We start from the raw sequence: 14,543 nt of genomic DNA on the forward strand, positions 1-14,543 counted from the left end.
GCTGAGCTCTTCCTACGATGGAATTCGAAACTTCAAACCTCAAAGCTTACTAGGAGCAGAACCACCCCGACAAATAATGCCCAAGTTTGGTTCTTTTAATGGCCAGCACCCGGGGCGCACACACGCTCTGCGGCGCTCCGAGCGAGCCGCCAGGACGGGGCTGCCAGCGGCGGGCGAACCCCTCACGGGCGGCTCCGAAGCCCAGCTGCGGGCTGGTAAGGGCTGGGAAGGGTCTGGGCGGCCGCAGGGACCCGCAGGGCACCGCGGGCGGGCTCTGGGGCACGGCACCGCGACCCTTCCCTCACCCGAGCACAACTCCGCCGGGGCGCGGGATGAGCTCCGCGGGGCCGGACGGAAAGCGCGTCCCTCCCCGGCCGCCCGCAGCAGCCGAGCGAGCACCGAGGGGCTCCTGGGCTTGCCCGCCGCTCCCCGCCGCTTATCCCACGCCGGAGAAGCAGCTCTGATCCCGAACGCCTCCTCTCCCGCCGCAGCGGGCGCAGCCCGTCCCTGCCTCCCTCCCTCCGGCGCCGAGGGAACGCCGGCGACCCCCGCACGGGCAGCGGCTCCTCCGCACCGCCACTACTCCGGCACGGTGTAAGAAACGAGCCGGAGCCGCCCGGTTCATTCGGTCCCACAGCCCCGCCAAGGGACGGGCGCACTCACCAGCACTCCCGCCACCCCGCCCGCTGCCTGGCGGTGCTGCCGCCGCTCCGCGCTCCGCCGCGGCTCTGCCGTGCAGGGAAGGCTGTGCTCGGCTCCTCTGAGCCCCGCTCCGCCCGGGCACTGTCCCCGCCCCGGCCCGCCCTGCCGAGCGCTCCCGCTCCCGCCCCCGCTCCGCTCGGCATTGTGGGGCTTGTGGTCGCGGAGGGCGGACTACGAGCCCCAGGGCCCCGCGCGCGGTTCCGGACAACGCCTGGTGTGTGGTAACACCGCGGATCTTCCTCCTCCTCCTCCTCCTGCTGCTCCTCCTGCTCCTCGCGGGCGCTTCCGGCGCGGCGGCGGCAGCGGCGAAGCCCCTCGGGAGCAGCGGGGGCTCGGCGGGCCGGGGCAGGTGAGGTGCCGAGCCCTGCCCTGCCCGGCTCTCGCGGGCTGGACGCGGGGCCCGCCGCGCCCTCCGGGGCTGCGAGAGGGGCGGCCGGGCTGAGGAAGCGGCTGAGGGCGGCCTCGGCGTGCGGGGAAGGTGCGCGGGGTGTCCCTTCCCCTCCCGACCGGGCCGTGACCTCCTTCCTCCGGCCCTGAGGCAGCGCCCAGGGCTTGTCCTTCTGCCCGCCCTTCCCGCGGCCGCGGGGCCGGGGCCTGGCCCCGCTCCGGGGTTCCCGGCCTGGTGCTGGTTCGCTCGGGCCGGGCCCGGCGGGCGCAGGCCCGGATGTGTTTTATTTTTGTGTGTATTTATTTTTAGCTCGTCCTCTCGGAGCGGAGCGCTGTCAGGTGGCTGCGGCGGGCAGGGAGAAAGGGCGCCTCGGCTCCTTCCCCCTTCCTGCGCCAGGGGAGGTGTAGGTTGAACGTTAGGGAGAAATTATTCACAGATCGGGTGATTAGGCATCGGAATGGGCTGCCCTGGGAGGTGCTGGAGTCACCGTTCTTGGAGGTGTTTGAGCAGAGGCTGGACGTGGCAGTGGGTGCCATGGTCTGGTTGACAAGGTGGTGTTTGTTCAAAGGTCGGACTCGGTGATCTTGGGTGTCTTTTCCAGCCTGATTGATCCTGGGCTTCCTCCTCCGCAGGCTCCCCCCGGCTGTGCCCCCCTTGGGGGCTGAGCACTCGGGGCAGGTGTTCAGGGCTGGGGTGTCCCATTAAGTTGCTCACTGAACTGGTGAGTTGGGTTGGTGTTTTTCCTGTAGCTCGCACATACTGCGTGGCTGAAACCTTGTGCTGTTCCTGTTATCAGAGGAACTAATTCTCCTCTGGTATGTGTTCACACGTTGGAATGTATTTTTGTGCCTTTGGACCTGTGTCATACCTATTTGTTTTAGGTAAAGGAATGGCTTCACTTTCACATTCCCAAAGAGGTGAAAAAGAAAGAGAAACGGGGATATGTTGTTGTGGTTATGTATTCCAACATCTGTGACCTGTTTCAGTTGTGCTGTATAACAGTTCTGGTGTTGCTGACTGCTGGAACTGGAGCACAGGCTGTGGGGTCTCATGTGAGACACACACTGGGTGTATTAGGACAGATTAAATCACTTCCATTTTGAAGTCCAGCAAAAGAACACAGACTAATTATAAGCCTGACTTCAGGCTAGGCTTGGTTTTTGTTTTTTGAGTTGATAGGGTTCTAAAAATAGACATCTTGGATTTATCACAGGTCTGTGTCATTTCTGAATTAGTCATAGAACTGCTCTTACAGTAATCAAATGCATTAGCAGTTCTGCTTTGCCAGAGTGGATTTCACTGCAGGTGACTGTTACACGTGTGTGGAGATGTTTGAAAACTGCATTTCTGTTCTGGTGAGAGGCATTTGAAGACACTTCCAAACTTCAATATTATTTGCTGATTCCTTTTATTGACTTTGCAGGGAAACTGTTTGGTGTGAAAATCAGCAGGATGTGGAATCAGTTCAGTAGGATGCCTTTTAAGTCTCTTTTTATCATTGCTGATTTTAAAATACAGATTGTTATCCTAATACTTGATCTGTATGCTAATCCCAGTGAATCCACCCATACTCAGTTTTAAAAAGAAGGAAAGTAATTCTGTATCTGAAATACAAAGCTTTGAAGCTTTGTATCAAATAATCTAAGTTATACAATGGGAAAGAATTGCAATTGATAATTAAAATACAGTGGTAGGTAAGGTAACATCTGACTGAAAAAGAAAGATGTGTGGGTTAGGTTTTTTTTTTTAAATTCAAGTGACCATTAATGATAGAAACAGTTACCAAGACAGGTTGTGTGGGTGTGTATATAGTTAAAAGAGCAAATTCTACAATTTTTTTTTTTTTTTTTTTTACTTCCATAAACTTTACAACAGCAGTAGTAAATTATCTACACTCCCTCCTCCCATGCACATTGCTCTTACATTTTGATTCAGGCTCTGCCTTTGAATTCAGATGGAATTTATGCTGTTATTTCCCTTCCCCCACTCTTTCTTCCAGGACTTGAATGAATTTTTCTGGTAACTCAGGGATCTCAGATCAGGTTAAAGGTGAAACCTCTTCTTGAATCCTCCCTGCAAAAAGTGGAGCAGAACCTCTTGGCAGTAAGGTCTTTTCTAGCAGGAATGGAGCTGTGATTTTTTGCTAGAAGCCAACCACTGAAATAATAATAATATTTGTAATCACTGCCTTGGGCCTTGTTCCTCTGTAGTATTTTTCTAAAAAAGAATATTAATGTCTAAGCACTTAGCAGATCTAGGGTAGATGGAGCCTGGAGAAGGGAATAGAGACAACATCAGTGCAGAGGTAGATCTGCTGATGACAGAGCTGAAACCCTGCCAATTGATACCAAATATTTCTGTTGGTTTAAAACTTGAACAGTTGAAATCATGAGAGCCTGCTCTCTTGGCTTTAAGCACTGCTTCAGAAGACTGTGTTCCACAAACACCTTTCTCTGCTGGAAACCTCTTCAGCCTGGCCTGGGAGCAGGTGTGGATTTGGGGAGGATCCTGCCTGCTGTAGTTACCTGGGGATGGTTGGGCTCTTATTGAGCAGCTCTGCTTGATTGTGCATGACCAAAAGTCTGTCAGTGAATGACACATATTGGACAAAGCAGATTGTCACCTTAGACACTGACAATGGTGCTTGTCCATCTGGGGAGTGTGGTGGTCTGTGCTCTTCACCCTTCTTGGCAGGAGTTGGGTTTTTGGGGTTTTTTTTTTCTGCTAAAGTTCAGTTGAATGATTTAAAATGTCATTGGGTGGCTATAGGGGAATAGGCCTGTCAGAGAACCTTTCCAAATCTATTCCTCATCTAAAATATACCAGCTCTCTCCATGTTTGCTGATGGCTGGGATCATATTTTAGTGCTGAGACTTAAAGGTTAGAATGTGAGATTTATCCTGACAGTGAAAGCACGTGTTCCATGTTAGTGCATCTCTTGGAATCCAGCCTGATGTGTTTGATGGCTCAGGACTGAGCAGTAAGGCCTGCATTAACTGAATTATTTTAGCACAGTTGGCAAATGCAGGTTGTGTTTCAATTCCCTGTGTCATTCTGTCCATTCCCTCATTGCACCCCCAGAGATTTGGGTCTGGGGGGTCCCTGGAGCACAGAGGGGGTCAGGCTGACACTCAGCTCAGTGTTTGCCACTGTCCTGCTGCCTTCTCCTCATCTGCCCCCTCTGACCAATTAACAAGTTTGCCAGCAGAGTAACACCTGTTCTGCATCTTACAGTTTTCCAGGATTTTCTCCACTCTGCTGTCCTAATAAATCACTTTCTCGTGGAATCTTATTCCCACCTTTTTTGAGAATGTCAAATACAGCAGATGACAGATGAAACTAGAGTAAACTCCTCTCAAAGAAAAGGCTCTTTTGGGATTGGAGGAACTGAAGTTAAGCTGTTCCAAGACACTGTCAGGAAGTCTGGCAGCTGTGCTGAGCTGCTTTTGATCACATCCTAAAAGAAATGCTGAAAGCTCCTCCTTGCTGCTGATAATGTGCATTAAACTGCCTTGAGTCAGGCCATTTTGCAGGTTAGTAGACTTGCTGATAATTGATCTAAATAGAACAGAAACTTCAGTTTTCATGAGGATTTGCTCCCTAATCAGGATTGAGACCACCTTCAGGGGTGTTTGGATGTGGTTTAGTGCAGCTATGACAAAATGACTTTCAGTGACACAATGAACACAGAGTTTTTGTAAAGATAATTATTCTTTCTATTTAACACTAGCAAAGACTGAAGTAAGTTGCATCCAAAAGATGTGAAGTTGATTCCTGACTGTAAATATAAACAGTTTGAGAATTTTAGCAGTCAGGTCCTTCATGACACTGTGATGCTTCCCAGTGTATCTTCTGGAAAACAGGAAGGTTTCTGAAATCATTAACAAGCAGTGTGATAAATTGAATATATTTCTTTTCATACCTTGGCAACAAAAGCATTTGGTGTTCTTAAATATTTCTTGTGCACACATATATATAAACCCACCTCTTCAGTTGCAAAATTGGTATCCTTTGTGTTAATATAAATCCAAGTGTTGTATTTTTTTTTTTTTTAGGACTGTCAGTGTCTGGAAAAGGGGTAATAGATAATGTATAATTGTTTTTATATGAGGGTTTTAAGTGTACCATGGATTAGTAACAATAGCTTATGGTTCTTCAGGAGAAAATGAGTTCTTCATGGTAGCTCACAGTGTAATAGGTTTTCATCATCATAAAAATCCATCATTTCACTTAGTATTTCCTTTTGGGTGTGTGTGGATACTGCTAACCCATAAAAACAAAGTAATTATATCTAATGGCAATTTTGTCCTTTTTTGCCCTTCTTCCTGTGATAAAAATCTTTTGGGTAGAACAATGTTCAGTGACCTGATTTAACTACTTAAAAAACTTACTCTGAGACTACAGATATAAAAATGTGCTATAAATTCATCTGTGAATGCAGATGTGTGAGTGGACATTCACTGAACTTCCAGAAAGGAGGAATTCAACAGCAAAAAAACCCCAAATCTGCATCCAGCAGGGAATACACATGGATAATAAATGGGACAGCTTGTACCTGCAGCAGGGAGTGAAAACTTGTTCAGACAAGTTCCCTCCCCCCATGTGAGCAGACCTGGCATGAATTTATGTAACTGAAACAAGTTCTTGGGAAAACACTCCACTTTTGGAGGAATGATGAATATTCACTTGTATTCCTCCATGTTCTTGACAGCTCTAAAATACCAAGGGTGGGTGATAAAGTTGTGAGACCCCTGATTATTGCAGTTCCATCCCTGTGGATGGATTTCATCCATCCAGACCCTTTTCTAAAGCCTTTTCTGGGGCTGGAGGAATCAGCTCATCTGTGGCACTTTGAGGCTGGAACAGCAAGAGGAACAAAGGGAGGTTTTGCAGTCCATGTTAGAAGACTTGTATAAAGTTTTTATTGTAGTCATATGGAATTTTCCTTCAGCTTTTACTTGTCCCAAAAGAGAAATGCACAAGATTTGTAGTCATCCAGTTTCTTCTCTGTGCTGACTGTAATCACTAACAAATTTCACTTGTATAATTATGGCTAAACAATTATAGATCTGCTCTGGACAAAAAATACCTGTTCTTCTGTTTAAACAGCCTGAAGATCTTTAGCCAGTGCAGAGCATAATGAGGGATATGGCTGAAAGAAATGTCTTGGCATGTTCTTAACCTGTTCATACTCTCAGGAAGGGATATTGATTGCTGGAGGAGTTTCTGCTGTTTCTTACCATTTCACTCTTTTCACTTTCTACTAAAATGTCAGTAAATTACACAGACATGCAAATGCCAGGTGTCTGGAGCTTGCTAGGAGGAAAAATCCTTCCTCTAGTGCATTAAATCCTCCAAGCAAATCTAAAAATTAAAAAGCTTAATATCTTTCTTTTTATCTTTATTTCTGACTTGGACTTCAGGTCTTTAAACTCAATTATGCCATATAAAATATTTTTTAAAGAATCTGATTAAGAGAAAATACAGCAGGCTGGAACAAGGGCTTTTTATCAACTGTAAGGTGACCTTTTTTCTTTTCCACATAATTTCTGAGTCTGAGCAGTGATGGATATGATGAGCTGGGCTGGGTGGAGAACTTCCAAAACAGAGGTTCAGTTACTGGAACAATAATTTTCCATTGAGTTAACATAGCTGGTGGCACACCCTGAGTGGAAACATGACTTCAGCTTATATAAAACCAAAGATGCAGTGTTCACATTCAGATGGGTGGAAAGTAGGCACTGATCTCCAGCAGAATCACAGCTTGATGCTTGTGCAATAGGGAGTATTTATAAATATACCTATTTATAGGTAGTTTTAATAGTCACAATGCATCTGGATGAGGCTTGGGCTGCATATAGCACTTTCCAAGTTTTTCCTGGATGGGAATTGTCAGCAACCTTATGCTGCTGCCTATGAGTGGTGGCAAGATTTTTGTAAATAGCACATAAAATCCCTGCTTTCAGGAGAATTGATTCCATAAGAACTTGAAGGGGAAAACACATGGGGTAGCACCTTTTCTTTAAAATATTCATTTGATAGATTTCTGTTAGGGTTTTGAAGTTACACCAAGTGGTCCTTCCATGTTTACTTGACTCATGTAATAGGAAATCCCTGGTTTTTACACAGTAGCACTCACATTGATCTGTGCCTTGTCATTTTTAGAACTTGTCCCTTCTTGAGCATTTGTAATTGTGTATGTTTGTTTTCTCTTTTCTCACACACCCTAAGGGCAATAGATTTCCCAAGTTCTTCAAGAATTCTTGCACAACGAGGAAAAAGAAGAGACATTTCAGTGAATGAGGAGTTTTTTGCTTCTATAGTGTTTTCCTTGAGAAGTGGCTCTTTGAATGAGGATGACAATGGAAGAGATGAAGAATGAAGCAGAGACCACTTCTATGGTTTCCATGCCTCTCTATGCTGTTATGTACCCTGTCTTCAATGAGGTGAGCTCCAGTTTACCTTGGAATGCAGTAATCCCCTTTCTGTGGGAAATGGGGCCACAGGAACGTGGTGTTCATCTTGGGAAAGCTTTGTCCAACACATCTTCTCTCTCTGCATTGTTTCACCCTTCTTGCCAGCAATAGTTTCATGCTCATCAAAGGTTGCTGGTTGTCTTGGTCCTGAGCTTTTCTCTTACCTTTAACACAGGATTTTGCCAAAAATGCCAGCTCTGGTGTTCTCTGGCAGGAAATAGCACACAGTCAAACCTGTGAACAGCTTGATGCATTTTAATTTTACTGCTAATGGTTGTAATTTAATATTTGTTTTTCTCTGAATATCAGAGCTTGCCAAGATGTTCTCACAATCTTCTGTTGGACTTTTGCTGCAAAATACATCCAGTGATTTTTGTTTTCATTTGTGGGGGGAACTCTTTCCTTTGGGATTAACTTTAGAGTATCTCTGAAGTGAGACCAGCAATTTGAAAGCTTCTGTCAATCCCCCTTCCCATTCTGCTTTATGGGGCAAGGTGTGATTACTTGACTTGTTTTGTTCTGATAACAACAGAATGCTAATAATTCATTCTAAACTTTTATTGCAGCTAGAAAGAGTAAATCTGTCTGCAGCTCAGACACTGAGAGCAGCTTTTATTAAGGTGAGAAGTAACTTGCATGGAAAAATGGTTGTTTCAAAAGTAAGCTGTGTAAGATGAAGCTAAAAGGTCAGCTCTCTTGTTTCCTTGTCTTTTTATCTGAGACTTCATCCTTGATCCAGTAGTCTAAAAATAAAGTGGAGACAATTGCATGAACTGGAAGTTTGAGATGTCTGCAGATGTCATGAGTAGAAATCTGAATGAGCAATTTTAAACTGACTCTTCTCTTGTCCATATAGAACAAAAGCTTAAATGAGGGAGCAGTCAGTGAATAAATAATCAACTTAGTCTAAAACCCACAAGATTTGTAGAATAGGCTCTCATGAGCAATAGGCACGTAGCAGACTTTGAAATTGGTTTACAAAGTGAGTGGTAATGGGATTTTTTTGTGGATGAAGTTCAGTGTTTGTGTAGAAATCCAGCAGTAAATGGAAAAAAAAGATTCTTCGGACTTTTCCATTGTATTCCTAAGGAGTGAAAATACAGATATTCCTTTACATTGCTTTATTGAAGTGGTGATCTTTTCAAATATTGAAACAAAATAATGGCAGGCATGACATATCTGAGCTGTGCAAATCTGGGATACTTCCGTGTTCCTGCACTTAAATCTAATGCACCTTGATGGGCTGAAGTCTCAAAGTGAGCTCCTACAAGTGTAGGTTGGTTTTGTGTGCTTTCACAATGGGTGGGAAGGAGCTAAGCTGGATGCAAATAATGTTAAACTGAGATGTTGGTAAAAATGGTAGTGCCAGCTAAAAAACCCACAGAGGCTCATTTTTCTTCCACACAGAGCAGGTTTTTGGTAGCAGCACAGGTGATGTGAACAGCTCCAGTGTTAATGCAGCTCTGTACTTAGATATGTCATCAATCAAAAACTGGGTTTTTTTCTGAAAGAGCAATTCCCAGATGATGTCTGAGCATATGATGTGATTCATGAGAGGCACATTTATAAATGTCATGGGGAAGGTGGGGGAGTAGCACCTGTGTTGGAGTGAATTCAATTCCAGGGGATACCATATCTTTGTCTCAAAGCTTATTGTTTATGAAAATATAACAGGATACAGGCATTTATTAAAACCTTTCTTACTCAAATTAAAATGAGTGCAAAGGCTTATTGGAAAAGTTGCTCATGCAAAATCAGTGATGTAGTCCAAGAAAAACGAATTTTGTAGTGGAAAAATGTTTTTAATATAATCTACTGGTCTAAAGCCATTAGACATTCAAAGTTCCTAGCAAACTCCTGCAGTGTCTGAAACAATTTCCATGAAAATCTTGGTGCTTGCAATGTCCAGGTCTTGCATATTTAAAAATAGAAAATTTCTCTGCTTTACAGGCTGAAAAAGAAAATCCAGGTCTTACACAGGACATCATCATGAAAATTCTGGAGAAGAAAAGCGTGGATGTGAATTTCACAGAGTCTCTTCTGCGTATGGCAGCTGATGATGTAGAAGGTAATAAAACCTGTGTTGGATAACTGTATTTTTAATTACACTCTTAACTAGGAACATGCAATTCTCTATTTCTTCTTTTTTTTTCAGAAGAGATTATTTGTTTCTTAGTAGAATTTTCTCAGCGTGGTAGAAGAAATTTTGTATTTTTGAATACTGCTATAGGAGAAATTAAATTTCCCTTAAAACCACACTTGACTAATAAGAGAAGGAAAGAAAGAAAATGAATGTTCAGAACTGTGTTTTTATGAATGTTCAGAACTAGGTTTTTATGGGTGCATAGTTCACCTTTTGCAATGCTAACAACCAGGAAAAGGCAAATAATGGAGTATAACATCCTCTTTTTTTTTTCCCCTACTTCAAATTAAAAGCAGCAGTTACACTGTCACAGAAGGAGAATATACTGCAGGCTTTAAGTTATTTTAATACTGAATTTGATGATTTTAATGTCTCAAATAAAGTAAGATGGGCTCTTTCTCCACCATGCAGTAATGAAGGTGATAGATGCATTGTTCTGATTCACACAGGGGTTGTTCACTGCAGTTCTTTGCTGTTCACCTTCACATTCACCCTGGCAATCCTGCTGCATTCTGTGTCCTGTTTTTAGCTGTCACTACAGACTTCAGGACAAACTAATGGTGGTTTTGAATATGTTCTTTTTGACAGAGTATATGATTGAAAGACCTGAACCTGAATTCCAAGATCTTAATGAAAAGGCACGAGCACTTAAACAAATTCTTAGTAAGATTCCAGATGAGATCAATGACAGAGTGAGGTTTCTTCAGACAATCAAGTAAGTACAATATGATGGGTTTTGCTGCAGGTGGAGAGGTCAAACTTCTTGTATTTAGGTCTAAATGTTGAAATTCTGTAGGTGTAGCAGCATTGTTCCCATTGCCAGAGAGCCTGATCCCACTTAGAAATGATGAGGATGTTACTTGACCAAACTTGCTGAATTTGGTCTCCTCCATCACGTCTGACATTTCCTCTGTAGGGACTGCCCTGAGAAATACTTGAGTGCTGGAAAAGGATTCAATTCCAGCATTTCATGGGATCTCCTGAGGATATTGAAATTCTCTTTTTCTTGCCCAACAGGGACATTGCAAGTGCAATAAAGGAGCTCCTTGACACAGTAAATAATGTCTTCAAGAAATACCAGTATCAGAACCGGCGGGTACGTGCACCAGCTCTTCATCCAATATTTCTAATAGCAACACAAGAAATATTGTTGTGATCCAAGGATGAACAGCAGAGCTTAGCTGGTCAATGAGACCATGCTTTAACAACAGAATGGTTGTATGATGGGTCTCAGGAATTCTAGAGAAAAAATTATTCTTCTTTGTTTGTTCTAAAGGAAAAAAAACCCAAAAATTTTTATTCCCGATGTAACATTAATTAATCTTCTGATCAGTTAAACCTCAAGGTTCTCACTGCACCCAGAAATATGTGAACTAAGACTCTGCTCCCGGTGTTTTTGTTTTTTTAGGCACTTGAGCACCAAAAGAAAGAGTTTGTAAAATACTCCAAAAGTTTCAGTGATACTCTGAAAACCTATTTTAAAGATGGAAAGTAAGTATGCTTTTGTCCTGTTGTTTCAAGATTTACATAATGCCTAACAGGAAAATAGGACAGGCATAAGCTGCCTCTTTTAGGAGTTGCCTAATTATTTCCTTTCCTATGTCCTCTCATTACCATGGATGCTTTAAAATGCTGTTTCTTTGCCTTTGAGGAAAGGGAAAATTGTTAAATTCACCACCATGTAACATCCATGTGTGCTGTTAGTTTTGAATTTGAATGAGAAATTAAATTTCCTGGCCCTGTGTGGGTTTTTTCAGTGCATATAAAAGGACAAAGAAATTATGGATTTTTTGGTTGAGAAAAGTAATTTACCTATTTGAAGTATCATTTGCAAATACAAAACATCTGTGCAGGGTTCTCTTTGATTTACATTTTTATTGGCCTTTCTTTATAGACCCTCACAGTATCTGGAATGATTCAGCTGAATGTTTTTCTAGCTGAGCATTTTAGCCCTCAAACTGAGGCTTTTTCCAGGTCTTCACCTTGGGTTTTGCAGTCATTATTCCTGTATCATTCACTGTAGTGATTCTTTTGGAGGATGAATGGGTCCCCCTCAGATTCTGACAGAGCCAAAATGTTCTGGTTTAAAGATGGAACCAACTTTGATGTCAGCTCTTGTTGAGCTTGGCAAAGGCTGAAAACACCCAGGAGATGGTGCATTATAAAGGAGAGAAAAGTCTTGAGACCAGCTGGGAGTACAATCCTGTTCCCATCAAAGCATTCTTGTTTTTCTCTCCTTCCCCTGAAATTGGGGCTAAATTTGATACCAAAATGAGAAGTTCAGGCTTTAGTAGCTTTGCTTCCTGGACAGAAGTACTGTGTGAGCTTCAGCTTAAAGTGTGTTAATTATTTGCAGTAGTGTAAGAAATTCCATCCTGTATTTGCTCTCCTGGGGAAGTCAGGAGGAATTTCTGTCTGAGCTGCACATGGGGTGAGATCCCTGCTGCCCCCAGCACTAAACCCAAGCCATGCTCAGGCATCATTCCTGAGCAGAAAACTTGTGTGACCCCACACCTTTCTGTGCAGAAAGGTAACTGAAATAGTGTGTTGCTGTCACATGTGTGCACGTTTAGTATTCCCTGAGGGAAGAGTTGCCAATTCTGGAATTCCTAAGGGGTGAACAGCTCAGCTTTGGGAAAGGTGTTTAACAGTCAGAGTCAGAAAATGGCTGTGACCTTAAAGATCATCTGGTTCCAAGCCCCAGTCATCTGCTCCGTGGTTTTCCCTTGGTTATCTGAATCCCAGAAGGAAAGGATTGAGATGTCAGTGATGACAGAGAGCCAAATTCTTTCTAAATTCCTGCCAAATCAAGGCAGCCTTCCTGGGCTTAGCTATGCAGATGAGGCTGGCTGGCTGCCAGCAGGGAGCTTCAGGTAGGTCAGCACAGGGTGGAACACCCCTGTGCTTCCAGTCCTCCAGTGCTGGATGCCAGTGATGCTGGCTTTCTCCACTGCCATGTTTCTGGAAGTGTCTGAAGCAATATTCTTCTCTTTCCACAGGGCAATAAATGTGTTCATAAGTGCCAACCGACTAATTCATCAAACCAACTTGATACTCCAGACCTTCAAAACTGTGGCCTGAAAACTGTATATGTTGAGAGTTGTACTTTTCAATGGTGGATAGGGTACCTTTATATGTAAATTTTAAAGTTTTGACTGTATAAATTATCAGCCCCTCTCGAGGGGCCTAATGCAGGATTTTGAATGGGATTATTGCCATCTTACACCATATTTTTGTAAAACATTGTAGCTTAATCATAATCTCACAAGAAAGATTTTGCATCACTTTTTGCTATTATCATTCTTTTCAGAATTATAAGCCAAAAGAATTTACGCCTTAATGTGTCATTATGTAACATTCCTTACAAGAATTGTAAATATTTGGTGTTCTGTTTCTGACATTTTAACTTGAAAGCGAAAAACTGCAAGATTATGTATTTAACAATATTGGTGGCAAATATTCAATAAATAGTTTACATCTGTTAGACTGTCTTTTTGTATGTGAACAAAAGTGCATAACTCATCTTTCTAGAACTGCAGAACATTCATTCAATAGAAAAAGAAATTAAAATTATTTGGGTGCTTAAAGCTACCGGGAGTTCAAATCAGTGTAAAATGAGGGGTTTTCCTTAAAACTGAGATTTTGGCTGTTATCTAGACCAGAATATCAGAACAATTATATTAAAATGTCTTTGAGAAAGTAATAAATAAACCCAGAAGTGAGATGTGCTTTTGTTTTTGATAGAAACTAGATCTCACTTCTTTCTTAGTCTTCTGTTAGTGGCGAGTTAACAGGGTTTTGTTTTTTTTTCCTAGGCTATTCCAAGGTTTGGAGCACAGGTTTATTTGAAATATATGCAGCAAAGATTGAATTTAAAACTATTCAGATAAGTGGGTTTGAATTTGTCCCCTTTGGGAGGGAGGAGGATTGGAGCTAGAACTCTTCCAGGTAGCACTAGTGATATCTATACTATGCATGCCATAAGGCAACTTTGTTTTTTCAGGGAATTGAAATCATGTGAGACCTCGACTGACAAACCTTGGCTGTGTAGATGGTTAAGAGCTGCTGCTGGACAGGTGGAAATTTTCTCTTTGTGATGTCCTGGTGATGTTTCACAAGTTCTGACGAATCCCTTGGAAGTGCACCTCGAGCTGATTTGGAAATAGCATAAACCTCTGGAAGTTTGCAAAATCTGTGGCCATTACTAGGAAGTTTAGGGGAGAATGTGAAGCAGCTTCTGAAAGCTGTTGCAGGAGGAGCACTCCAGGCTGAAAGAGCACAATTGCTCCAGAACTATTCCTTGTTTGGCTGTAAATGGTGAAGAAAAGGTCCCTGCAGATGGTCTGGCACACTGGCCTGGTGCTGTACTGCTCATCTGGGGCAAGTGCCTTATCCCAGGTACAACAGCTGGGTCCTTGCATTTGCTGATCTGAAAGGATCAAAAAGGGAGGAAAATGCAAACTGCAGCCTCCCAAATAGCACTGGATGTTCTGCTGTCTATTTGTGCATGGAATTGTTTCCTCGATGAGAGCACTGACTGTAGTCAAATAGAACAATGTGAAGGAGAGTATTGTGTACAAATGAGTTCTTTGGGAATGTATGTTGTGCAATTTTTGGTTCCACATAGAGCTATAAGCAGGACGTGGTCCTTAAAGCTTGCTGGTCGGCCTGTTCTCTGTTCTGACAGTGGTGTCTTGTGTCCTTAGCAAAGTGAGCTTAGGAAAGGGATGCAGAATCAATTTATAGTTCAAACTTTCTGGTGTTTCTCAAAGCTTGGCCTGCTGAGCTGTCATTTTTGGCAAGTGGTAGAAGAACAGCAATGTTCGAGCTGACG

General features: G+C 43.2%; 2 protein-coding genes across 3 annotated transcripts in view; one reads left to right on the plus strand and one right to left on the minus strand.

Moving 5' to 3' along the window:
* LOC129124409 (neuroserpin) overlaps positions 1–822 on the minus strand; it is a 45,541-nt gene extending 44,719 nt beyond the window's left edge. Inside the window, exon 1 of the mRNA XM_054639386.2 lies at positions 664–822. The gene's annotated coding sequence lies outside the window, so the exon portion shown is untranslated. The remainder of the gene's footprint in view (positions 1–663) is intronic.
* An 89-nt stretch (positions 823–911) lies between these two features.
* Positions 912–13,193, plus strand: PDCD10 (programmed cell death 10). Of its 2 annotated transcripts, none has more exons than XM_054639118.2 (8): positions 912–1,051; positions 7,322–7,536; positions 8,133–8,186; positions 9,517–9,634; positions 10,298–10,424; positions 10,727–10,805; positions 11,118–11,200; positions 12,709–13,193. In XM_054639118.2, the coding sequence occupies exons 2-8, from the start codon at positions 7,441–7,443 to the stop codon at positions 12,788–12,790; spliced, it is 639 nt and encodes a 212-aa protein (XP_054495093.1). In that variant the 5' UTR covers positions 912–1,051; positions 7,322–7,440; the 3' UTR covers positions 12,791–13,193. The 2 variants fall into 2 exon arrangements, with proteins under 2 accessions (XP_054495093.1, XP_054495094.1); XM_054639119.2 differs by having other exon boundaries at positions 913–1,051; positions 7,330–7,536.
* The last annotated feature ends 1,350 nt before the right edge of the window (positions 13,194–14,543 follow it).

The sequence above is a fragment of the Agelaius phoeniceus genome, chromosome 10 (genome assembly GCF_051311805.1).
Source record: "Agelaius phoeniceus isolate bAgePho1 chromosome 10, bAgePho1.hap1, whole genome shotgun sequence".
NCBI classification, from domain to species: domain Eukaryota; kingdom Metazoa; phylum Chordata; class Aves; order Passeriformes; family Icteridae; genus Agelaius; species Agelaius phoeniceus.

Bases quoted from the DNA above. Each gene is read 5' to 3' on its own strand.
- PDCD10 (XM_054639118.2), top strand. From the start codon at position 7,441: ATGAGGATGACAATGGAAGAGATGAAGAATGAAGCAGAGACCACTTCT. The intron at 10,806-11,117 runs GTACGTGCACCA...TTGTTTTTTTAG, and splicing joins ACCAGTATCAGAACCGGCGG to GCACTTGAGCACCAAAAGAA. The intron at 11,201-12,708 runs GTAAGTATGCTT...CTCTTTCCACAG, and splicing joins ACCTATTTTAAAGATGGAAA to GGCAATAAATGTGTTCATAA.